Genomic DNA, 25609 nt, shown 5'->3' with positions numbered 1-25609 from the left:
GATACAATAAAAGAAAATCACTCGATTTAGGGAGTTCCTTTGACACATTTTTTGTTTTTGTATTCTCAGTAGAGGTTGCTCACAGGTGACATTGTTGACCTTTTTTGTTACGACGACCCTCTCATCAAATTTTGGTCATATATTTACTTGAACTTTTAACTCACTTATCCTTGGGATAGTAGGAGCCTTATGTGTTTGTGCGTGATTTTATTTTATGAAGGTGTTACTTACACTTGTTACGGTTTCAGGTTTACAGCATGAATTAAGTTATCCTTACCAGGGGCTAATGGCATATGAAGTATGTGCGCCACCATGCTCGACAAAGACAAATAAAAGGACATGGCTTCTTATAGTCACCCATCCATGGTATAGCCTTTGCTGGTAATTAGAGAGCTAAATTTCAACCGGATCCGATAAAATTTGTTTCTCCATGAGGCTTCAGAAGTTAAATCTTGGGAGGCGGATAAATACGGGGCCTACATATAATTATGGACCTATATGGACCTGCTTCGACTGAACACCAAAAAGTTTTTCAGCGGTGGATTATCCCAACTCAGTAAAGCTGGTGACATTTCTGAGGGTTTTAAAGCTTCTCTAAATGGTTTCACTGCAATGTGGAATGCCGTTCGGACTCGGCTATAAAAAGGAGGTCCCTTGTTATTGAGCTTAACATGGAATCGGGCACCACTCAGTGATAAGAGAGAAGTTGACCAATGTGGTATCACAATGTACTGAATAGTCTTAGTGAGCCTGATACATCGGGCTGCCATCTAACCTAACCTAACCTAGAGGGCAAATGCTTACATCAATCGGATCGTATGAAATTTACTCCTCCAAGAGGCTGTGGAGGTCAAATCTGGCGATCGATTTATATGGAGGCTATATATAATTATGGACCAAAATTTGCATAGTTGATAGAAGTTGAAAATCAATATTTCAACCTTTGACACTCCAGGTCAATGAAGTCTCTTAACCTCATTAAAAATTGTCCGCACAATTGGCGAATTACCATAGTAAAAGCATTGACAAGTGTTCCAAAAGGAATAGTAAAAAATATATATTTCCCTTCAAGACTATGGAGTGCGGATATCCAATAGAGGGATTAATTGGAAAATACACAAAAGCCACAACGGACGGAATTTGCATTTAAATGAATTCAAAAGGATCCCCTATTGTGTTGTGTGAGTGAATGTGTATTTGTATGTGTGTGTTTCTGTTCATGGTTAAGCATTTGCTTGTATTGCTTTGCAATGTTCTCTCTTGAAATTCTTTTACTTGGAAGTCCGTGGCTTTTTAACAATTGTTTCAAAGAGGCACTCCCTCTCTCTCTCCCTTTCACTTCCTACTGCTTTTCAACGTGCTTGACATCCTACAAAATTGTCATTCATTCAAGTAAAAAGTTATTCAAAATCTCATTAAACAACCATCAATGTTTTATTGATATTCTTGCTCTCCTGCGCACACAACACAACCACAATGGAATATTCCTTTTTACAAAAATTCTGGCGTTTATTGTTACCAAAGGACATGGTAGGATATTTGAGTTTTATGCAACAGTACCTGTAGTGATTGACTACCAACCCCTTTATGACCTGGTGTGTAAAGTCTTTGAACTGGGTTCCATATATTCCGTAGAAGGTTTTTTTTTGTTATCTGGGTCAGATCTGTTTTGATTGATAGTCTTTCAATTGTACGCAATTTTCGATTCAGTGTACAAAGTGTGGACGGTGTTCTGAAATTGTAATCGCAAGGACATTATGCAAAGCAGGTGTCATTTTAGGAACGCAGACCGCAGTTGCTACCCAAGCCAAAACTTATCTAACAAAATTTGGAAACAATTGTACCAAAAACCTACCAAAAAGAAAACTTTATTTAACAAAAAATTTTCTATAGCAAATTTAGTCAAAAATTTATTTTAAAAAAAAAAATTTTTAAAATGTTATTTGTGTACAAAATTTTGACAAAATTTTATTTATATTGAATATTTTGTCAAAATTTTATTTCTATAGAAATTTTTTTCAAAATTGTATTTCTAGAGAAAATTTTTTGCTAGATTCTATTTCTACATACAAAAATAGAATTTGTTGTCAAAATTTTATTTCTATAGAAAATATTGTCAAAATTTTAATTCTATAGAAAATTTTGTCAAAATTTTTATTTCATGGAAATTTTTTCAAAATTTTATTTCTGTAGAAAATATTGTCAAAATTTTATTTCTATAGAAGATTTTGTCAAAATTTTATTTCTATAGAAAATATTGTAAAAATTTTATTTCTATAGAAAATTTTATCAAAATTTTATTTCTATAGAAACTTTTGTCAAAATTTTATTTCTAAAGAAAACTTTGTCAAAATGTTATTTCCATAGAAAATTTTGTTAAAATTTTATTTCTGTAGACAATTTTATCAAAATTTTATTTCTATAGAAAATTTATTCAAAATTTTATTTATATTGAAAATTTTGTCAAAATTTTATTTCTGTAGAAAATTTTGTCAACATTTTATTTCTATAGAAAATTTAGTCAACATTTTATTTCAATGGAAATTTGATCAAAATTTTATTTCTATAGAAAATTTTGTCAAAATTGTATTTCTGTAGAAAATATTGTAAAATGTTATTTCTATAGAAAATGTAGTCAACATTTCATTTCTATAGCAAATTTTGTCAAAATGTTATTTCTTATTTAGCCAAAATTTCATTTCTACAGAAAATTCAGTCAAAATTTTAGTTCTGTAGACAATGTTGTTAAAATTTTATTTCTATAGAAAATTTTGACAAAATTTTATTTCTATAGAAAATTTTGACAAAATTTTATTTCTATAGAAAATTTTGACAAAATTTTATTTCTGTAGACAATATTGTCAAAACTTTAGTTCTATAGAAAATTTTGTCAAAATTTATTTCTATAGAAAATGTAGTCAACATTTTATTTCTATCTCTATAGAAAATTTAGCAAAAATGTTATTTCTATAGAAAATTTTGTCAACATTTTATTTCTATAGAAAATTTTATTAAAATTTTATTTCAGTGGAAATTTTGTCAACATTTTATTTCTATAGGAAATTTTTGTCAAAATTTTATTTCTATAGCAAATTTTGTCAAAATTTTATTTCTGTAGAAACTATTGTAAAATGTTATTTCTATATAAAATGTAGTCAACATTTTATTTCTATAAAAAATGTTGTCAAAATGTTATTTCTATAGAAAATTTAGTCAAAATTTCATTTCTACAGAAAATTCAGGCAAAATTTTTGTTCCTATAGAAAATTTAGTGAAAATTTTATTTCTGTAGAAAATTTTGTTACAATTTTAGTTTAAAAAAAATTTTTTGTCAAAATTTTATTTCTATAGAAAATGTTGTCATAATTTTATTTCTATAGAAAATTTTGTCAAAATTTTATTTCTATAGAAAATTTTGTCAAAATTTTATTTCTATAGAACATTTTGGCAAAATGTTATTTCTATAGAAAATTTAGCCAAAATTTCATTTCTACGGAAAATTCAGTCAAAATTTTTGTTTCTATAGAAAATTTAGCCAAAATTTTATTTCTGTAGACAATGTAGTCAAAATTTTTGTTCTATAGAAAATTTTGTCAAAATTTTATTTCTATAGTAAATGTATTTAAAATTCTATTTCTACAGAAAATTTTATTAATATTTCATTTCTATAGAAAATTTAGTCAAAATTTTATTTCAATGGAAATTTTGTCAACATTTTATTTCTATAGAAAATTTAGCCAAAATTTCATTTCCACAGAAAATTCAGTTAACATTTTTATTTCTATGGAAAATGTAGTCAACATGTTATTTCTATAGAAAATTTTGTCAAACTTATATTTCTATAGAAAATTTCGTCAAAATTTTATTTGTATAGAATATTTTGTCAATATTTTATTTCTATAGAAAATTTAGTCGAAATTTTAGTTCTATAGAAAATTTTGTCAAAATTTTATTTATATTGAACATTTTGTCAAAATTTTATTTCTATAGTTAATATTGTAAAAATGTTATGTCTATAAAAAATGTAGTCAACATTTTATTTCTTTAGAAAGTTTTGCCAAAATTTTATTTCTATAGAAATTTTGTCACAATTTAAATTCTATAGAAAATTTTGTCAAAATTTTATTTCTATAGAAAATTTAGTAAAAATTTTATTTCTATAGAAAATTTTGTCAAATTTTGTCCTCTTTAATTTCGGTACGTAATGTTAGCATCATTGGTCCCTAACGGTCCATAATTATAGCCCCCATATAAAGCGATCCCCAGGTTTGACATCTGTAACCTTTGGGAAGAGCAAATTTTATCCGATTCGGTTTAAAATCGGTACGTGATTTTAGCATAAGCTCTCTAACAACCATGCAAAAATTGGTCCATATCCATAATTAATATGTAAATAATAAAAATCGACATATAAATCGACCACTAAATTAGGCTTCTGGAGATACCGGATCGGTTTAAATTTCTTTCTAGTAGAAGTTTGTACGCAATCCATGATGGAAGGTTTAGCTTGGTCGAACATTCGGTCGCATATACATTTACGTTTCGAAAATTCAGCGCAATTTAAATAGTGCCTTAAAGTATACAATGCTACCTTCACCAATTTTTACCCAATTACTATGTACATAGTTGGTATTTAATACAATGATTATAATACATCAATAGTATTAAATACCATCTAAATACCAATAATTATTGATCTAGCAGAATCACATTCGTGAGCAGAATCACATTCCACAGTCCATCCTCTGTACTTACCATGTGAAAATTCATCCATATCGATCCATAAGTATATATAGGCTCAACATAAATCGACCTTCAGGTTTGACTTTTGTAGCCTTCTGTCTGAGCAAATATCATCCTATCCGGGAGGAATTTGCTTTGTTATAAACATACGAGTATGTACATGTCCTTTAAATAATAACCGTTCAAAAATTCTTCATATTGTTCCATAATTATTTTAGTGTCCCCCAATATAAACCGATCCTGAGATTTGACTTCCGGGAAATTTCAACCGATCTGGTTGAAAATTGTTATGTAATGTTAGTATACACACACCAATACATGTATATCGGCCTATGCATATATAGCCGCCATATAAACCGATCAAGAATTAAAGAGGCTTATACAGGTATTGATTGAATAGACCCTATATCGACAATTAAGAAGTCAACATTAAGAAGCTTTAAGATACTCTACCATTGTGCTAACATTGTCCTATGTAAACCTATTTGGTAGAACATTGTATGTCCATGGATTGCAGGAGAGTACAAAAGCTTCGAGCTAGCCGAATATTCGGCTGCATATACTTGATTGTATAGAAAATAAGTTACAACTTAATAGCTCCTTAAGGTATGCTAGTTTTTCTGGTTAAAAAATCAAAGGGTTGCCAACCTTAGAAGTTTTTGTAAAAGTTCCGGATTCATGGAAATTCATGAATGGATGCTCTTAAAAATAAATGTTATTCCAAGTTTTTGTCTGCTGGTTGGCTTTGCTGTCGATATTGAGCCATGGCCCTGGGTAAGCATATGCTTTTTATACCATAGGATGGGGGTATATTAACTTTGTCATTCCGTTTGTAACACATCGAAATATTGCTCTAAGACCCCATAAAGTATATGTATTCTGGGTCGTAGTGAAATTTTGAGTCGATCTGAGCATGTCCGTCCGTCCGTCTGTTGAAATCACGCTAACTTCCGAACGAAACAAGCTATCGACTTGAATCTTGGCACAAGTAGTTGTTATTGATGTAGATCGGATGGTATTGCAAATGGGCCAGTTTTACGTATAGCCCCCATATAAACGGACCCCCAAATTTGGCTTGCGATTGCTCTAAGAGAAGCAAATTTCATCCGATCCGGTTGGAATTTGGTACATAATCTCCAACAACCATGCAAAAATTGGTCCGCATCGGCCCATAATTATATATAGCCCCCATATAAACGGACCTCCAAATTTGGCTTGCCGATTTTCTAAGAGAAGCAAATTTCATCCGATCCGGTTGAAATTTTGTACATGGTGTTAGTATATGGTCTCTAACAACCATGCAAAAATTGGTCCATATTGGTCCATAATTATATATAGCCCCCATATAAACCGATCCCCCGATTTGGCTTGCGGAGCCTCTAAGAGAAGTAAATTTCATCCCATCCGGCTGAAATTTGGTACATGTTGTTAGTATATGGTCTCTAATGACCATGCAAAAATTGGTCTACATCGGTCCATAATTATATTTAGCCCCCATATAAACCGATCACCAAATTTCCTCCGGAGCCTCTTGGAAGATCAAAATTCATCTGATTCAGTTGATATTTGGTACGTGGTGTTAATATATGGCCTCAAACACCAATGCAAAAGTTGGTCGAAATCGGTCCATAATTATATATAGCCCCCCTTATAAACCGATCTCCAGATTTGACCTCCGGAGCCCCTTGCAGGAGCAAAATTCATCCGATTCGGTTGAAATGTGGTGCGTGATGTTAGTATATGGTATTCAACAACCATGCAGGAAGTGGTTCATATCAGTCCATAATTATATATAGCCCCCATATAAACCGATCCCCAGATTTGACCCCCGGTGCCTTTCGGAGAAGCAAAATTCATCCGATCTGGTTGAAATTTGGTACGTAGTTGCAGTATATGATATTTAACAACCATGCCAAAAGTGCTCCATATCAGTCCATAATCATATATAGCCCCCATATAAACCGAGGGGGCTCTTGGTGGAACAAATTGCATTCGAGTCAGTTGAAATTTGGTACATTGTGCTAGTATATGGCCGTTAGCAACCATGCCTAACTAGGTCCATATCGGTCCATAGTTATATATAGCCCTCAGATAAATAGATCCCCAATCACACAAAAATTGGTTTATATCAAGTTCATAATTGTATATAGCCCACATATAAGTGACCCCCATATTTCAATTCTGGCTCTCTACGTACCGTGCAAAAGTCCATATCAATTCGTAATTATTTGTAGACTTACCTATACATACCTTTTTTGTCTAGTATATACCACGTATGGAAACGATGTTAAGAAGCTTTAAGATACCACGAGCTAATTAATTCGATTGTGGATGACAGTCTTTCGTAGAAGTTTCTTCGCAATCCATGGTGGAGGGTACATAATATTCGGCCTGGCCAAACTTACAGCCGTATATACTTGTTTTTGCTTGGGATTGACGTAATGAATCCACTTTTCATCGCCAGTAACCTATCCATTGACTTTCTACGTCTCTGGGCCCCCAAGATCCTTGCTTTTGAATTATTTCCAATAGTTTCATCGATGCACGCAAAAATAAATAATTCTTTCCTCCCAAACGAAATTTTAGACAAACAAAGTTCGTTTCTCATTTGCTTTTCGCTGTAAGGAAGTGTATTTTTAAGAAAAGTATATACTTTTTGTGATAAACGTTTAGTCTTTTCCAGGATGTAAAAACAATTTCATAAAGACAAACTCAAAAAAAACAAGTATATACAGCAGTAAGTTCGGCCGGGCCGAATCTTAAATTCCCACCACCATGAACCAAATATTAGGGTTTCCTTTGAAATTTCAGGAGGGCTTGAGGACTTGAGGACACAACCCGAAGATAAATTTAAAGATTTCACCTATGAGGACTATATCAGATTCTGGATTTATAAGAACCATTTTTGTTTGAGGTTTAGAGGAATCATTAACATCTCTTGTAAGTGTGCAAGAAAATTATAAAATAACGTCTTGATTTGAAATCTTAAATCTGTAGAAGTAAAATCTGGAAATTTTACATTGAGTTTCAAACAATTTTCATGATCAGTGCGCCTTCTACACCCTCAAGAAGTGAAGTCGGTCTATATGGAGGCATTACCAAATGGACCGATAAAAACTTAATCCGATACACGTTTTTGTGAGCCTAAAATACCAGAATATTTACAATTTCAGGCATATCAGATAAAAACTACGGTTTCTAGAAACCCAAGGAGTTAAATCGGGAGATCGTTCTTATGGGGGCTATACTAAAATATTGACCGATACGCACCATTTTCGGCACACCTCTTTGTGACCCGAAAATACCTCTAGATTTCCAATTTCAGGCAAATAGGATAAAAACTTCGGATTCTAGAAGCCCAAGAAGTAAAATTGGGAAATCGGTCTATATGGGGGCTATACCAAAATGGGTCGATACTCACCATTTTCCGCACACCTCTTTATGGTCCTAAAATACCTCTAGATTTCCAATTTCAGACAAATTGGATAAAAACTACGGTTTCCCAAGACCCCAAATCGGGAGATCGGTCTATATGGGGGCTATCCCAAAATATGGACCGATACTCACAATTTTTGGCACACGTATTTGTGGTCCTACAATACCTCTAGATTTCCAATTTCAGGTAAATTGAATAAAAACTGCGGTTTCTATAAGCCCAAGAAGTAAAATCGGGAGATCGGTCTATATGGGGGCTATACCAAAATATGGACCGATACTCACAATTTTTGGCACACATATTTGTGGTCCTACAATACCTCTAGATTTCCAATTTCAGATAAATTGAATAAAAACTGCGGTTTCTATAAGCCCAAGAAGTAAAATCGGGAGATCGGTCTATATGGGGGCTATACCCAAATATGGACCGATACTCACAATTTTTGGCACACGTATTTGTGGTCCTACAATACCTCTAGATTTCCAATTTCAGGTAAATTGAATAAAAACTGCGTTTTCTATAAGCCCAAGAAGTAAAATCGGGAGATCGGTCTATATGGAGGCTATACCAAAATATGGACCGATACTCACAATTTTTGGCACACGTATTTGTGGTCCTACAATACCTCTAGATTTCAAATTTCAGGTAAATTGAATAAAAACTGCGGTTTCTATAAGCCCAAGAAGTAAAATCGGGAGATCGGTCTATATGGGGGCTATACCAAAACGTGGACCGATACTCACCATTTTGGCACATCTCTTTATGGTCATAAAATACCTCCAGATTTCAAATTTCAGGCAAATTGGATAAAAATTACGATTTCTATAAGCCCAAGACCCCAAATCGGGAGGTCGGTTTATATGGGGACTATATCAAAACCTGGACCGATATAGCCCATCTTCGAACTTGACCTGCCTGCAGACAAAAGACGAGCTTGTGCAAAATTTCAGCACGATTGCTTCATTATTGAAGTCTGTAGCGTGATTACAACAGACAGACAGACAGACAGACAGACAGACAGACGGACAGACGGACATCGTTATATCGTCTTAGAATTTCTCCCTGATCAAGAATATATATACTTTATATAGTCGGAAATCGATATTTCGATGCGTTACAAACGGAATGACAAACTTATTATACCCCCGTCACCATTCTATGGTGGTGGGTATAAAAAATACATTGTTTTCTTGCTAATTGCATTTTCCCTCACATCTTTCTCACTTCCACGAGGGTTTTTAGTTCTTAACACCTTTTCCTGTAATACCAACAATGTAAAGGAAATTATACGATTTTATTAATTTTTTAAATTTTTTTTTACCTTTCGCCTGGACGGAGAATCGAACCGCGGACCATGCACTTTGTAAGCCAACACACTAACCACTGATCTATGTATCTGTTATGATCATCAATAGATAAATATTCTTATAAGTTATATTTCTATACACGCAAAAAAATAATTCTTTCCTCCCAAACGAAATTTTAGACAAACAAAGTTCGTTTCTCATTTGCTTTTCGTTGAAAGGAAGTGCATTTGGAAGAAAAGTATATACTTTTTGTGATAAACGTTTATTCTTTTCCAGGATGTAAAACCAATTTCATAAAGACTAACTCAAAAAATTTTTTTTCTGGCTAATTGCATTTTTCCTCACATCTTTCTCACTTCCACGAAGTTTTTTAGTTCTTAGCACCTTTTTCTGTAATACCAACAATGTAGAAGAAATTATACGATTTTATAAATTTTTAAAATGTTTTTACCTTTCGCCTGGACGGAGAATCGAACCGCGGACCATGCACTTTGTAAGCCAACACACTAACCACTGAGCTATGTACCTGTTATGGTCATCAATAGATAAATATCCATATAAGTTATATTTATATAGCATAGCTTGCGGCGCCCACGAACCGAATAAACAAAGTTTATTTAACAGAAACAAACATTTAGTTTGGCACCGTGGAGCAGTCCGACTTGCATGCCAAGGGTCGTGGGTTCGATCCCCGCTTCGACCAAAGTTTTTTTTTTTGTTTTTTTTACATATATTCCAGATATGTTCGGAAGATTCCGAAAAAATGTTCAACATTACATTGTAGTACATTAAATTTTGAACTGTAAACTGTGTCTTATTAAAGACCTAAAGTCGGAAAAGAACAGTGTTTGATATAAACGAAATGGACTGTGTTGTTGTTTCAAAAATAACTTTTTTTATTGAAAAAATAAAAATTTTGTAACAAACGAATTTTTTTGGTAATAAAATTTTAACATTTTCGAAGCAATTCAAAACACTCTAACAAAAGAAAAACGTTTTCGGTACACGTTTTCCAAACGTTTTTATACCCACCACCATAGGATGGGGGGTATATTAACTTTGTCATTCCGTTTGTAACACATCGAAATATTGCTCTAAGACCCCATAAAGTATATATATTCTGGATCGTGGTGAAATTCTGAGTCGATCTGAGCATGTCCGTCCGTCCGTCCGTCCGTCCGTCCGTCCGTCCGTCCGTCCGTCCGTCCGTCCGTCCGTCTGTTGAAATCACGCTAACTTCCGAACGAAACAAGCTATCGGCTTGAAACTTGGCACAAGTAGTTGTTATTGATGTAGGTCGGATGGTATTGCAAATGGGCCATATCGGTCCACTTTTACGTATAGCCCTCATATAAACGGACCCCAAAATTTGGCTTGCGAGGCCTCTAAGAGAAGCAAATTTCATCCGATCCGGCTGAAATTTGGTACATGGTGTTAGTATATGGTCTCTAACAACCGTGCAAAAATTGGTCCACATCGGTCCATAATTATATATAGCCCCCATATAAACCGATCCCCCGATTTGGCTTGCGAGGCCCCTAAGAGAAGCAAATTTCATCCGATCCGGCTGAAATGTGGTACATGGTGTCAGTGTATGGTCACTAACAACCATGCAAAAATTGGTCCACATCGGTCCATAATTATATATAGCCCCCATATAAACCGATCCCCCGATTTGGCTTGCGAGGCCTCTAAAAGAAGGAAATTTCATCCGATCCGGCTGAAATTTGGTACATGGTGTTAGTATATGGTCTCTAACAACCATGCAAAAATTGGTCGACATCGGTCCATAATTATATATAGCCCCCATATAAACCGATCCCCCGATATGGCTTGCGAGGCCGCTAAGAGAAGCAAATTTCATCCGATCCGGCTGAAATTTTGTACGTGATGTTAGTATATGGTCTATAACCACCATGCAAAAATTGGTCCACATCGGTTCATAATTATATATAACCACCATATAAACCGATCACCAGATTTGACCTCCGGAACCTATTGGAAGACCAAAATTCATCTGATTCAGTTGAAATTTGGTATGTGGTGTTAATATATGGCCTCAAACACCCATGCAAAAATTGGTCCATATCGGTCCATAATTATATATAGGCCCCATATAAACCGATCCCCAGATTTGACCTCCAGAGCCCCTTGGAAGAGCAAAATTCTTGCCATTCGGTTGAAATTTGGTACGTGATGTTAGTATATGGTATCCAACAACCATGCAGGAATTGGTTCCTATCAGTCCATAATTATATATAGCTCCCATATAAACCGATCACCAGATTTGACCTCCGGTGCCTTTTGGAGAAGCAAAATTCATCCGATCTGCTTGAAATTTGGTACGTGGTGGTAGTATATGATATTTAACAACCATGCCAAAAGTGGTCCATATCAGTCCATAATCGTACATAGCCCCATATAAACCGATCCCGAGATTTGGTTTTGGAACCTCTTGGAGGAGCAAATTTCATCCGAGTGAGTTGAAATTTGGTACATTGTGCTAGTATATGGTCGTTAACAACCATGCCTAACTAGGTCCATATCGGTCTATAGTTATATATGGCCCTCAGATAAATCGATCCCCAATCACACAAAAATTGGTCCATATCAAGTTCATAATTGTATATAGCCCCCATATAAGCGACCCCCATATTTCAATTCTTGCTGTCTACGTACAAAAAGTCCATATCGATTCGTAATTATTTGTAGACTTAACTATACATAACTTTATTGTCTAATATATACCATGTATGGACTAAATCACAGTCTTTCGAAGAAGTTTCTACGCAATCCATGGTGGTGGGTACATAAGATTCGGCCTGGCCGAACTTGCGGCCGTATGTACTTGTTTTTTCTTTGCGTGTAGCATAGCTTGCGGCGCCCACGAACCGAATAAACAAAGTTTATGTAACAGAAAAAAACATTTAGTTAGGCACACATTTAGTTAGGAGCAGTGGTTGCTACGTCCGACTTGCATGCCAAGGGTCGTGGGTTCGATCCCTGCTTCGACCAAAGTTTTTTTGTTTTTTTTTCTTTACATATATTCCAGATATATTCGGAAGATTCCGAAAAAATGTTCAACATTACATTGTAGTATATTAAATTTTGAACTGTAAAATGTGTCTTACTAAAGATCTAAAGTCAGAAAAGAACAGTGTTTGATATAAAAAATGGACTGTGTTGTTGTTTCAAAAATAACTTTTTTTATTGAAAAAATAAAAATTTTGTAACAAACGAATTTTTTTGGTGATAAAAGTTTAGAATTTTCGAAGCAATTCAAAAAACTCTAACAAAAGAAAAACGTTTTCGGCACACGTTTTCCAAACGTTTTTTTTTCTTTGCGTGTGTGAAATGGCTTGGCTTTTTTACTTCGAACGATTTAAAAGTTCCTCTGGCTTTTGTCACGAGCCCTCTTTTCTACTCAAAGTCACCACTATGAAAACTAACAAAACACTTTTCACACGATGAAACCGAAAGAGCACACTCCGGATAAGCTTTGGAGAGTAATCGATGCAATTCAGCTGCACTTCTTTCCAAATCAAACCATTCCGCAAATGCTATTTTGTGGGCACGAAACTTGACATATTGATAGCCAAACCAACTATGTTTTTACACTCCAGGCAAACGACACATACTAAAATGAAAGCTGTTGAAGGAGGCTTTGACATGAATACAGTTTTTGTATTGTCTGATGCGTATATCCCGCACTAAGTCTTTGTTACCAATCCAGCATTACTGACTTACGCTCCCAATAATAAGTTTCATTTGAAAAATATCAATACTCGAATCAATATCACATAGTCAAAACAATTTAATTACAATATTTCAACCATAAAGTGTATACAATTTTCGTAGAAAATACCTTTTTGGTTGGAGGTGTTCTTATCGATTTCTGGTTGTCTTATCAAGCAATTTGCATGTTTGGAGAAAGAAAGAAACGTATTATTGCATTATTAAATATCGATTGCTTTCGCTTCTTTTCGTGCGTAATTAATGTGATATCGAATTTAAAAAACTCTGGACTATAAACAGACGACGTATGACGCATTATCATTAACATTTGAGGGAAAATATGGGTACACTGAAAAAACATTGAACCCACCAGAAAGAAATATATTTTATATAAATTTATATATTTTAGAAAATTTAGATCATTTTTAGAAAATTTTCTGTCTGTCCATGTATTTTTGTGTTCAAAGTATAGGTCGCAGTTCAAGTCCGATCGTCCTCAAATTTAGCATAGGGTGTTTTTTCGGGACAAAGACAATTGCTATTGATCGGTTCAGATTTAGATATAGCTGCCATATAGTATATTTATTACCGATCTGGCATTCATTGGCGTGTTTATCAAACGATCAAATTTCGTACATTCAAATATTTTATAAGTCTCGAAAAACTGGTAAAATATCAGCCAAATCGCTTCAGAAGTCACCCGGTCGAAAAAGACTATTTTTCATATGTTTGGGTGTAAAAATTATATGTTTGGAACTCAAATTTTTTAACACAATCTTTTTAAGTGCAAGCATATAATGTTCATAAACTAGCATAACATGTTTGGGACATATATGTTAATATGTTAGAACATATTATGTTTGGGACATAAAATGTTTGTAAATATAATATGCTTAGATGCCAACATATATTAATTTAGAAATAGCCTATAAACATATATGTGTTTAAGGTTGGCTGATAAGTCCCCGGTCTGACACATAGATGGCGTCGCTAGTATTAAATGCATATTATTTTTATATAGTAACATACCAACCTTCAAATGTTTCGTGTCAAAATTTGACGTCTGTAAGTCAATTAGTTTGTGAGATAGAGCGTCTTTTGTGAAGCAAAAACATGGAAAAATGGAAAAAAATTTGAAAAACAAGTATATACAGCAGTAAGTTCGGCCGGGCCGAATCTTAAATTCCCACCACCATGAACCAAATATTAGGGTTTCCTTTGAAATTTCAGGAGGGCTTGAGGACTTGAGGACACAACCCGAAGATAAATTTAAAGATTTCACCTATGAGGACTATATCAGATTCTGGATTTATAAGAACCATTTTTGTTTGAGGTTTAGAGGAATCATTAACATCTCTTGTAAGTGTGCAAGAAAATTATAAAATAACGTCTTGATTTGAAATCTTAAATCTGTAGAAGTAAAATCTGGAAATTTTACATTGAGTTTCAAACAATTTTCATGATCAGTGCGCCTTCTACACCCTCAAGAAGTGAAGTCGGTCTATATGGAGGCATTACCAAATGGACCGATAAAAACTTAATCCGATACACGTTTTTGTGAGCCTAAAATACCAGAATATTTACAATTTCAGGCATATCAGATAAAAACTACGGTTTCTAGAAACCCAAGGAGTTAAATCGGGAGATCGTTCTTATGGGGGCTATACTAAAATATTGACCGATACGCACCATTTTCGGCACACCTCTTTGTGACCCGAAAATACCTCTAGATTTCCAATTTCAGGCAAATAGGATAAAAACTTCGGATTCTAGAAGCCCAAGAAGTAAAATTGGGAAATCGGTCTATATGGGGGCTATACCAAAATGGGTCGATACTCACCATTTTCCGCACACCTCTTTATGGTCCTAAAATACCTCTAGATTTCCAATTTCAGACAAATTGGATAAAAACTACGGTTTCCCAAGACCCCAAATCGGGAGATCGGTCTATATGGGGGCTATCCCAAAATATGGACCGATACTCACAATTTTTGGCACACGTATTTGTGGTCCTACAATACCTCTAGATTTCCAATTTCAGGTAAATTGAATAAAAACTGCGGTTTCTATAAGCCCAAGAAGTAAAATCGGGAGATCGGTCTATATGGGGGCTATACCAAAATATGGACCGATACTCACAATTTTTGGCACACATATTTGTGGTCCTACAATACCTCTAGATTTCCAATTTCAGATAAATTGAATAAAAACTGCGGTTTCTATAAGCCCAAGAAGTAAAATCGGGAGATCGGTCTATATGGGGGCTATACCCAAATATGGACCGATACTCACAATTTTTGGCACACGTATTTGTGGTCCTACAATACCTCTAGATTTCCAATTTCAGGTAAATTGAATAAAAACTGCGTTTTCTATAAGCCCAAGAAGTAAAATCGGGAGATCGGTCTATATGGAGGCTATACCAAAATATGGACCGATACTCACAATTTTTGGCACACGTATTTGTGGTCCTACAATACCTCTAGATTTCAAATTTCAGGTAAATTGAATAAAAACTGCGGTTTCTATAAGCCCAAGAAGTAAAATCGGGAGATCGGTCTATATGGGGGCTATACCAAAACGTGGACCGATACTCACCATTTTGGCACATCTCTTTATGGTCATAAAATACCTCCAGATTTCAAATTTCAGGCAAATTGGATAAAAATTACGATTTCTATAAGCCCAAGACCCCAAATCGGGAGGTCGGTTTATATGGGGACTATATCAAAACCTGGACCGATATAGCCCATCTTCGAACTTGACCTGCCTGCAGACAAAAGACGAGCTTGTGCAAAATTTCAGCACGATTGCTTCATTATTGAAGTCTGTAGCGTGATTACAACAGACAGACAGACAGACAGACAGACAGACAGACGGACAGACGGACATCGTTATATCGTCTTAGAATTTCTCCCTGATCAAGAATATATATACTTTATATAGTCGGAAATCGATATTTCGATGCGTTACAAACGGAATGACAAACTTATTATACCCCCGTCACCATTCTATGGTGGTGGGTATAAAAAATGGAAAAAAGGAATTTCGTGTTTTGATAAAATACTGTTTTTTGAAGGGAAAAAATACGGTGGAAGAAAAAACTTGGCTTGATAATGAGTTTCCGGGCAGGGAAATCAACAATAATTGATTGGTATGCAAAATTCAAGCGTGGTGAAATGAGCACGGAGGACGGTGAACGCATTGGACGCCGGAAAGAGGTGGTTACCGACGAAAACATCAAAAAAATCCATTTTTAAATGATTTTAAATGACCGTAACATTAAGTTGATCGAGATAGCAGAGGCCTTAAAGATATCAAAGGAACGTGTTGGTCATATCATTCATAAATATTTGGATATGCGGAAGCTCTGTGCAAAATGGGTGCAAAATGGTCACATTTGACCAAAAACAACAACATGTTGATGATTCTGAGCGGTGTTTGCAGCTGTTAACTCGTAATACACCCGAGTTTTTCCGTCGATATGTGACAATCGATGAAACATGGCTCCATCACTATACTCCTGAGTCCAATCGACAGTCGGCTGAGTGGACAGCGACCGGTGAACCGTCTCCGAAGCGTGGAAAGACTCAAAAGTCCGCTGGCAAAGTAATGGCCTCTGTTTTTTGGGATGCGCATGGAATAATTTTTATCGATTATCTTGAGAAGGGAAAAACCATCAACAGTGACTATTATATGACGTTATTGGAGCGTTTGAAGGTCGAAATCGCGGCAAAACGGCCCCATATGAAGAAGAAAAAAGTAATGTTCCACCAAGACAAGGCACCGTGCCACAAGTCATCGAGAACGATGGCAAAAATTCACGAATTGGGCTTCGAATTGCTTCCCCACCCACCGTATTCTCCAGATTTGGCCCCCAGCGATTTTTTTTTGTTCTCAGACCTCAAAAGGATGCTCGCAGGGAAAAAATTTGGCTGCAATGAAGAGGTGATCGCCGAAACTGAGGCCTATTTTGAGGCAAAACCGAAGGAGTACTACCAAAATGGTATCAAACAAGTATATACAGCAGTAAGTTCGGCCGGGCCGAATCTTAAATACCCACCACCATGAACCAAATATTAGGATTTCCTGTGAAATTTCAGGAGGGATTGAGGACACTTCCCGAAGATACATTTAAAGATTTCACCTATGAGGACTATATCAGATTCTGGATTTATAAGAACCATTTTTGTTTGAGTTTTAGAGGAATCATTAACATCTCTTGTAAGTGTGCAAGAAAATTATAAAATAACGTCTTGATTTGAAATTTTAAATCTGTAGATTTTCACCCGAAAAATAAAATCTGGAAATTTTACATTGAGTTTCAAGCAATTTTCATGATCAGTGCGCCTTCTATACTCACAAGAAGTGAAATTGGTCTATATGGAGGCATTACCAAATGGACCGATAAAAACTTAATCCGATACACGTTTTTGTGAGCCTTAAATACGAGAATATTTACAATTTCAGGCAAATTGGATAAAAACTACGGTTTCTATAAGCCCAAGAAGTAAAATCGGGAGGTCGGTTTATATGGGGGCTATACCAAAACATGGACCGACACTCACCATTTTTGGCACACCTCTTCAAGGTCCCGAAATATCTCTAGATTTTCAATTTAGCGCAAATTGGATGAAAACTACGGTTTCTATAAGCGAAAGACCCCAAATCGGGAGGTCGGTTTATATGGGGGCTATACCAAACCATGGACCGACACTCACCATTTTTGGCACACCTCTTCAAGGTCCCAAAATACCTCTAGATTTTCAATTTCGCGCAAATTGGATGAAAACTACGGTTTCTATAAGCGAAAGACCCCAAATCGGGAGGTCGGTTTATATGGGGGCTATACCAAAACATGGACTGACACTCACCATTTTTGGCATACCTCTTCAAGGTCCCAAAATATCTCTAGATTTTCAATTTCGCGCAAATTGGATGAAAACTACGGTTTCTATAAGCGAAAGACCCCAAATCGGGAGGTCGGTTTATATGGGGGCTATACCAAAACATGGCCCGATATAGCCCATCTTCGAACTTGACCTGCGCGCAGACAAAAGACGATTCTGTGCCAAATTTCAGGACGATAGCTCCATTATTGAATGCTGTAACGTGATTACAACAGACAGCCAGACAGACAGACAGACGGACAGACGGACATGCTTATATCGTCTTAGAATTTCTCCCTGATCAAGAATATATATACTTTATATAGTCGGAAATCGATATTTCGATGCGTTACAAACGGAATGACAAACTTATTATACCCCGTCACCATTCTATGGTGGTGGGTATAAAAATTGGAAGGTTGTATCGCCCTTGAAGGGAACTATGTTGAATAATAAAAACGAATTTTGACAAAAAAAAGTGTTTTTCTTTGTTAGACCGCACCCAGAGAAAGAATATGATCACCTCAAACATGTTTTAAGAGCAAAATGTTAGTTTTGGGTGGTGGCCATGTAACATGGTTTTCGCAACCATGTTATTTTCTCGGAAATTATGTATCTGATTTCGGCAAGCAGGTTATATTTGACGAGAAAATAACATTTTAGTGACAAACAGGTTACATGGTCACCATACAAAAATAACATATTGCTCTTGAAACATGTTTGAGGTGATCATAGTCCTTCTCTGCGTGCGGGGACTTATCAGCTAACCTGTTATGTATCGCCCGATTTTCCCAAATTTGGTAATAATAGCCTTATTTATAAACCGATCTTACTCAAATTTAGTACAAAGTAACCTACTGTGCTATCAACTAAATCTGCCTAATAATCGGTTCAGATTTAGATATAGCTCACATCTATAGTAACGGCCGATTTTCAAAATGCCATAGTGGCGTCATTTATTAACCGATCTTACTAAAATGTAGCACAAGGTAACCTTCTGTGGTCCACCCAGCAAACCTAGGAAATATCATCCAAAACGGTTCAGATTTAGATATAGATCCCATATATATGCATCGCTCGATTTTCCCAAAGTTGACCGTAATACTCCGCTGTTACCCAAATTTCAAATTTTGATGTACCAGCCAATAGCATTTAGGCTTACATGTAGCTCCTACGAGTACATAAATATATTTCCCAAGTTTCACAAATATGGATTTTTTACCTACACTAATTCAGCGATTTCCTTTTTTTTAATAATGGACTCAATATTAGTGGCATACTGTAGGTGTAGAATCAACTATAGCTCCATATATAACATGTTTGTCACTAAAATTTTGTTCCTCGTCAAATATAACCTGCTTGCCGAAATCAGATACATGATTTCCGAGAAAATAACATGGTTGCGAAAACCATGTTACATGGTCACCACCAAAAAAATTTTTGTTCTTAAAACATGTTTGAGGTGAACATATTCCTTCTCTGGCTGTATATTTAACGATACTAATTCAGTATTTAGGTGTGGTTTAGGGTATGATATAGTCGGTCCCGCCCGACTTTCCAATTTACTCACTTGCTATACCCTCCACCATAGGATGGGGGTATATTAACTTTGTCATTCCGTTTGTAATACATCGAAATATTGCTCTAAGACCCCCATAAAGTATATATATTCTGGGTCGTTGTGAAATTCTGAGTCGATCTGAGCATAACTGTCCGTCCGTCTGTTGAAATCACGCTAACTTCCGAACAAAACCAGCTATCGACTTGAAACCTGGCACAAGTAGTTGCTATTGATGTAGGTCGGATGGTATTGCAAATGGGCCATATCGGTTCACTTTTACGTATAGCCCCCATATAAACGGACCCCAAATTTGGCTTGCGATTGCTCTAAGAGAAGCAAATTTCATCAGACCTGGCTGAAATTTGGTACATGGTGGTAGTATATGGTCTCTAACAACCGTGCAAAAATTTGGTCCACATGGGTCCATAATTACATATAGCCCCCATATAAACCGACCCCCCGATTTGGCTTGCGGAGAGTCTAAGAGAAGCAAATTTCATCCGATCCGGTTGAAATTTGGTACATGGTGTAAGTGTATGGTTTTTAAAAACTATGCAAAAATTGGTCCACATCGGTCCATAATTATATATAGCCCCCATATAAACCGATCACCAGATTTGACCTCCGGAGCCTCTTGGAAGACCAAAATTCATCTGATTCAGTTGAAATTTGGTACTTGGTGTTAATATATGGCCTCAAACACCCATGCAAAAATTGGTCGAAATCGGTCCGTAATTATATATACCCCCCATATAAACCGATCGCCAGATTTGACCTCAGGAGCCCCTTGGAAGAGCGAAATTCATCCGATTCGGTTGAAATTTATTACCTGAAGTTAGTATATGGTATCCAACAACAATTCAGGAATTGGTTCATATCAGTCCACAGTTATATATAGCCCCCATATAAACCAATCCCCAGATTTGACCTCCGTTGCCTTTTGGAGAAGCAAAATTCATCCGATCTGGTTGAAATTTGGTACGTGGTGGTAGTATATGACATTTAACAGCCATGCCAAAAGTGGTCCATATCAGTTCATAATCATATATAGCCTCCCGAGATTTGGTTTTGGAGTCTCTTGGAGGAACAAATTTCATCCGAGTCAGTTGAAATTTGGTACATTGTGCTATTATATGGCCGTTAAAAACCATGCCCAACGAGGTCCATATCGGTCTATAGTTATATATAGCCCTCAAATAAATCGATCCCCAATCACACAAAAATTGATCCATATCAAGTTCATAATTGTATATAGCCCCCATATAAGCGACCCCCATATTTCAATTCTGGCTCTCTACCACGTATGGACTAAGTCACAATTTAGTAACATCGTTTTCTAAATTGTGAGAAGTTTTAAGATGCCACAACCCAAGTAATTCGATTGTGGACGACAGTCTTTTGTAGAAGTTTCTACGCAATCCATGGTGGAGGGTACATAAGTTTCGGCCTGGCCGAACTTACGGCCGTATATACTTGTTTTTACATAATTGTGTTCCGTTTTAGGGCGTTAGCCAATTAAAATTTAAATTCTAGAGATTTTGTTTAAAAACGTTTCTCCAAATCGGTTCTGAGTCAATTATTTGTATATGGGAATATAAACCTTCATACAGCTCACAACAAATTTTTCTTGTTTTTATTAACTATTGGAAAATTGACTTTCCAACAATATGAGGAAAAAAATTGAGTCCATTTGATTAAAAAACAAGTATATACAGCAGTAAGTTCGGCCGGGCCGAATCTTAAATTCCCACCACCATGAACCAAATATTAGGGTTTCCTTTGAAATTTCAGGAGGGCTTGAGGACTTGAGGACACAACCCGAAGATAAATTTAAAGATTTCACCTATGAGGACTATATCAGATTCTGGATTTATAAGAACCATTTTTGTTTGAGGTTTAGAGGAATCATTAACATCTCTTGTAAGTGTGCAAGAAAATTATAAAATAACGTCTTGATTTGAAATCTTAAATCTGTAGAAGTAAAATCTGGAAATTTTACATTGAGTTTCAAACAATTTTCATGATCAGTGCGCCTTCTACACCCTCAAGAAGTGAAGTCGGTCTATATGGAGGCATTACCAAATGGACCGATAAAAACTTAATCCGATACACGTTTTTGTGAGCCTAAAATACCAGAATATTTACAATTTCAGGCATATCAGATAAAAACTACGGTTTCTAGAAACCCAAGGAGTTAAATCGGGAGATCGTTCTTATGGGGGCTATACTAAAATATTGACCGATACGCACCATTTTCGGCACACCTCTTTGTGACCCGAAAATACCTCTAGATTTCCAATTTCAGGCAAATAGGATAAAAACTTCGGATTCTAGAAGCCCAAGAAGTAAAATTGGGAAATCGGTCTATATGGGGGCTATACCAAAATGGGTCGATACTCACCATTTTCCGCACACCTCTTTATGGTCCTAAAATACCTCTAGATTTCCAATTTCAGACAAATTGGATAAAAACTACGGTTTCCCAAGACCCCAAATCGGGAGATCGGTCTATATGGGGGCTATCCCAAAATATGGACCGATACTCACAATTTTTGGCACACGTATTTGTGGTCCTACAATACCTCTAGATTTCCAATTTCAGGTAAATTGAATAAAAACTGCGGTTTCTATAAGCCCAAGAAGTAAAATCGGGAGATCGGTCTATATGGGGGCTATACCAAAATATGGACCGATACTCACAATTTTTGGCACACATATTTGTGGTCCTACAATACCTCTAGATTTCCAATTTCAGATAAATTGAATAAAAACTGCGGTTTCTATAAGCCCAAGAAGTAAAATCGGGAGATCGGTCTATATGGGGGCTATACCCAAATATGGACCGATACTCACAATTTTTGGCACACGTATTTGTGGTCCTACAATACCTCTAGATTTCCAATTTCAGGTAAATTGAATAAAAACTGCGTTTTCTATAAGCCCAAGAAGTAAAATCGGGAGATCGGTCTATATGGAGGCTATACCAAAATATGGACCGATACTCACAATTTTTGGCACACGTATTTGTGGTCCTACAATACCTCTAGATTTCAAATTTCAGGTAAATTGAATAAAAACTGCGGTTTCTATAAGCCCAAGAAGTAAAATCGGGAGATCGGTCTATATGGGGGCTATACCAAAACGTGGACCGATACTCACCATTTTGGCACATCTCTTTATGGTCATAAAATACCTCCAGATTTCAAATTTCAGGCAAATTGGATAAAAATTACGATTTCTATAAGCCCAAGACCCCAAATCGGGAGGTCGGTTTATATGGGGACTATATCAAAACCTGGACCGATATAGCCCATCTTCGAACTTGACCTGCCTGCAGACAAAAGACGAGCTTGTGCAAAATTTCAGCACGATTGCTTCATTATTGAAGTCTGTAGCGTGATTACAACAGACAGACAGACAGACAGACAGACAGACAGACAGACGGACAGACGGACATCGTTATATCGTCTTAGAATTTCTCCCTGATCAAGAATATATATACTTTATATAGTCGGAAATCGATATTTCGATGCGTTACAAACGGAATGACAAACTTATTATACCCCCGTCACCATTCTATGGTGGTGGGTATAAAAACTCCTGCCCTAAAACAATCATAATATCCATTTGATGGTTACTCAACTCATCTTGGGTTCATTTGTTTTAGGGTGTGGTGTTTCCTTTGTATTGATATAGTCATTGGAGAAGAGGATGATTTAATCCAACTTCTTGAAGCCAATATCGTTGGCATATTCTCTGAAGCATTGACGGCAAATGTTCAAGCCATATTTGCGGATCAAACCATGACGGTTAGAGCAGACACGGCAGCATCTGGAGCCTTGGCCGTATTTACGGGGATGAGAGTACCAAAGATTAGCAACACCCATGTTGGCTTTATCACGACGTAGATGCAAAAGAAAGAAATTTGAAGGAGTTGAGATGGTTTCAACAATTTTGGTCTACATAGTGGTGAAGGGTATAATATAGTCGGCCCCACCCAACTTTAGGCTTTATTAACTTGCTTTTTTCTCCTGTTTTGGCAAATCAAACTTTAATTAATTGTTAGTGTTTTGAATTTCTTCGAAAATTTCGACCTTGTTACAAAATTTTTATTTCTGCAATAAACAAAAAAATATTTTGTTCTTTTCTGACTTTGAGTCTTTCAGTATATGTAAAAACAAACTGTTTGGTGTTCGGTCGGAGCAGCGGTTGAACCCACGACCCTTGTATGTCAGGAGGAATACTATCCATTCAAATAAAGTTTCTTTACATCGGCTTGTGGAGCCGAAAACTATGCTTTACAAAAATAAAACTCCTTGACTATTTGCGTTGCTTGTGCGTCGATGGCTATATCGATAATTTTCAGCGGACATATATATGTGCCCCAAATATTTTATACGAATTTGTAAACATCATATACTTTTACTTAATATTGTGTTAAAAAATTAGTCCTAAACGTATATTTTTTACACCTGAATATTTGAAAGCCATACTTGTTTGGATAACCAACATTGTCTTTTGTGCACCAAAAATTATGCAATCACATTGTGTATTTTATATCCCAAACATAATATGTTCTAGCATATTAAAATATGTCCGCCAAACATTTTCTCTTAATTGATAAACATAATATGCTTGTACTTAAAAATATTGTATTAAAACAATTAGTTGCAAACATAAATTTTTAGCAGAAAATATGTCCGCCAAACATTTTCTCTTAATTTATAAACATAATATGCTTGTACTTAAAAATATTGCATTAAAAAAATTAGTTGCAAACATAAATTTTTAGCAGAATTGTCCGCGTATTTAATAATCTAGCTCCTTCTAACATACACTGTTTGCTCGAATTTGAAACAAAAGGGAAGCAACGTTTTCTGTGCTCGCCAAAAAGTATGCAATTAAATATGTATTTATTTATTTTATTCTCCTTTTAAATAAAATTCATATCGGTTTATAAATTTACATTTAAGGGAACTAAACGAAATTTCAAATCCTGATATATTCCTCAAACAGCAGATGCCTAGCGTAAATATTTATTAACTGTCGGCATCATTTTTCCCCCTGAAATTAATAACGATAAAAGGAAACCATTAAAGCAGCGTTTAATGCTGACTACCTACTGATATATGTAGATTGTCCCTTACTGTATGCCAATCTCATAATACTTTACAAAATAGATATTCCGACAATGCCTTCGTTAGCACCTATATAATTTGCAATTATTTTGGAATTGAGCGGTGGCAGCCTGCAGATATTGCCTGATGTTCCTGGGCATGTGTTTGGAGGATTTATGACCATAATTCGTGATTCATAAAAAAATAGATTCCAAGTAGCATAAGATGAACAAATATTTTCCCAACCTTATTTTAATGAAATTGAATCGAATGATGTTCCATCCAAGTGCGAGATATCATTGGCAGGCATAACATGCACTCCACACACAAATCCTTTTACGACCTTTAATTTGCTTGGTATACAGGTGAACGAAGACTTGAGGAGTAATAATTGTAGAATTCATAGAAATGCGGGGGAAGACATTTAGCAATTTATTGCTAAAATTTTATGGCTTTGCAAGTTGGAAAATATTTCACAATCATCGCTTTTTTTGGATTTTTCTAGAGAACAGTTAAGAGGATTCTTTGCAAGAATTGCATACGAATGTGTGGGAGTATTTTGAGGGCCATATCAATGTCAGGTGGTTACTTTATATAAATGATATAGTCACAAAATATAATATTATTTTAGTTTGTTCTACATTGAAAAACATCCCAGCAAAAAATTTTGAAGTTATTTCAAAGACACAACTTAAAAAGCACTTCCAAAAATGTCCTCCCAACGATGCTACTTATTTTCGCTCTTTTCATATTTTTAATGGGTAATTATAATTTTTAAAAAATTTGCTAATTCACATTCAAAACACTGAATTTGGATCTCA

The 25609-nt window shown here is 35.5% G+C and overlaps 2 protein-coding genes across 2 annotated transcripts in view; one reads left to right on the top strand and one right to left on the bottom strand.

Moving 5' to 3' along the window:
- Nucleotides 1-25609, top strand: part of witty (without maturity) — a 51936-nt gene that overhangs the window by 15338 nt on the left and 10989 nt on the right. The window lies entirely within an intron of this gene.
- LOC142224176 (small ribosomal subunit protein uS14-like) lies at nucleotides 23261-23589 on the bottom strand. The gene has a single exon (XM_075293964.1). It carries the CDS (start codon nucleotides 23556-23558, stop codon nucleotides 23388-23390), a length of 171 nt encoding a protein of 56 aa, XP_075150079.1. The 5' UTR covers nucleotides 23559-23589; the 3' UTR covers nucleotides 23261-23387.

The sequence above is a fragment of the Haematobia irritans genome, chromosome 2, assembly GCF_050003625.1.
Source record: "Haematobia irritans isolate KBUSLIRL chromosome 2, ASM5000362v1, whole genome shotgun sequence".
NCBI classification, from domain to species: domain Eukaryota; kingdom Metazoa; phylum Arthropoda; class Insecta; order Diptera; family Muscidae; genus Haematobia; species Haematobia irritans.
The sequence above is the reverse complement of the archived record's forward strand: the minus strand, read 5'-3'. Positions and strand labels throughout refer to the sequence as shown.

Excerpts from the sequence above, each read along its gene's own strand:
- LOC142224176 (XM_075293964.1), bottom strand. The coding sequence starts at position 23,558 with ATGGGTGTTGCTAATCTTTGGTACTCTCATCCCCGTAAATACGGCCAA.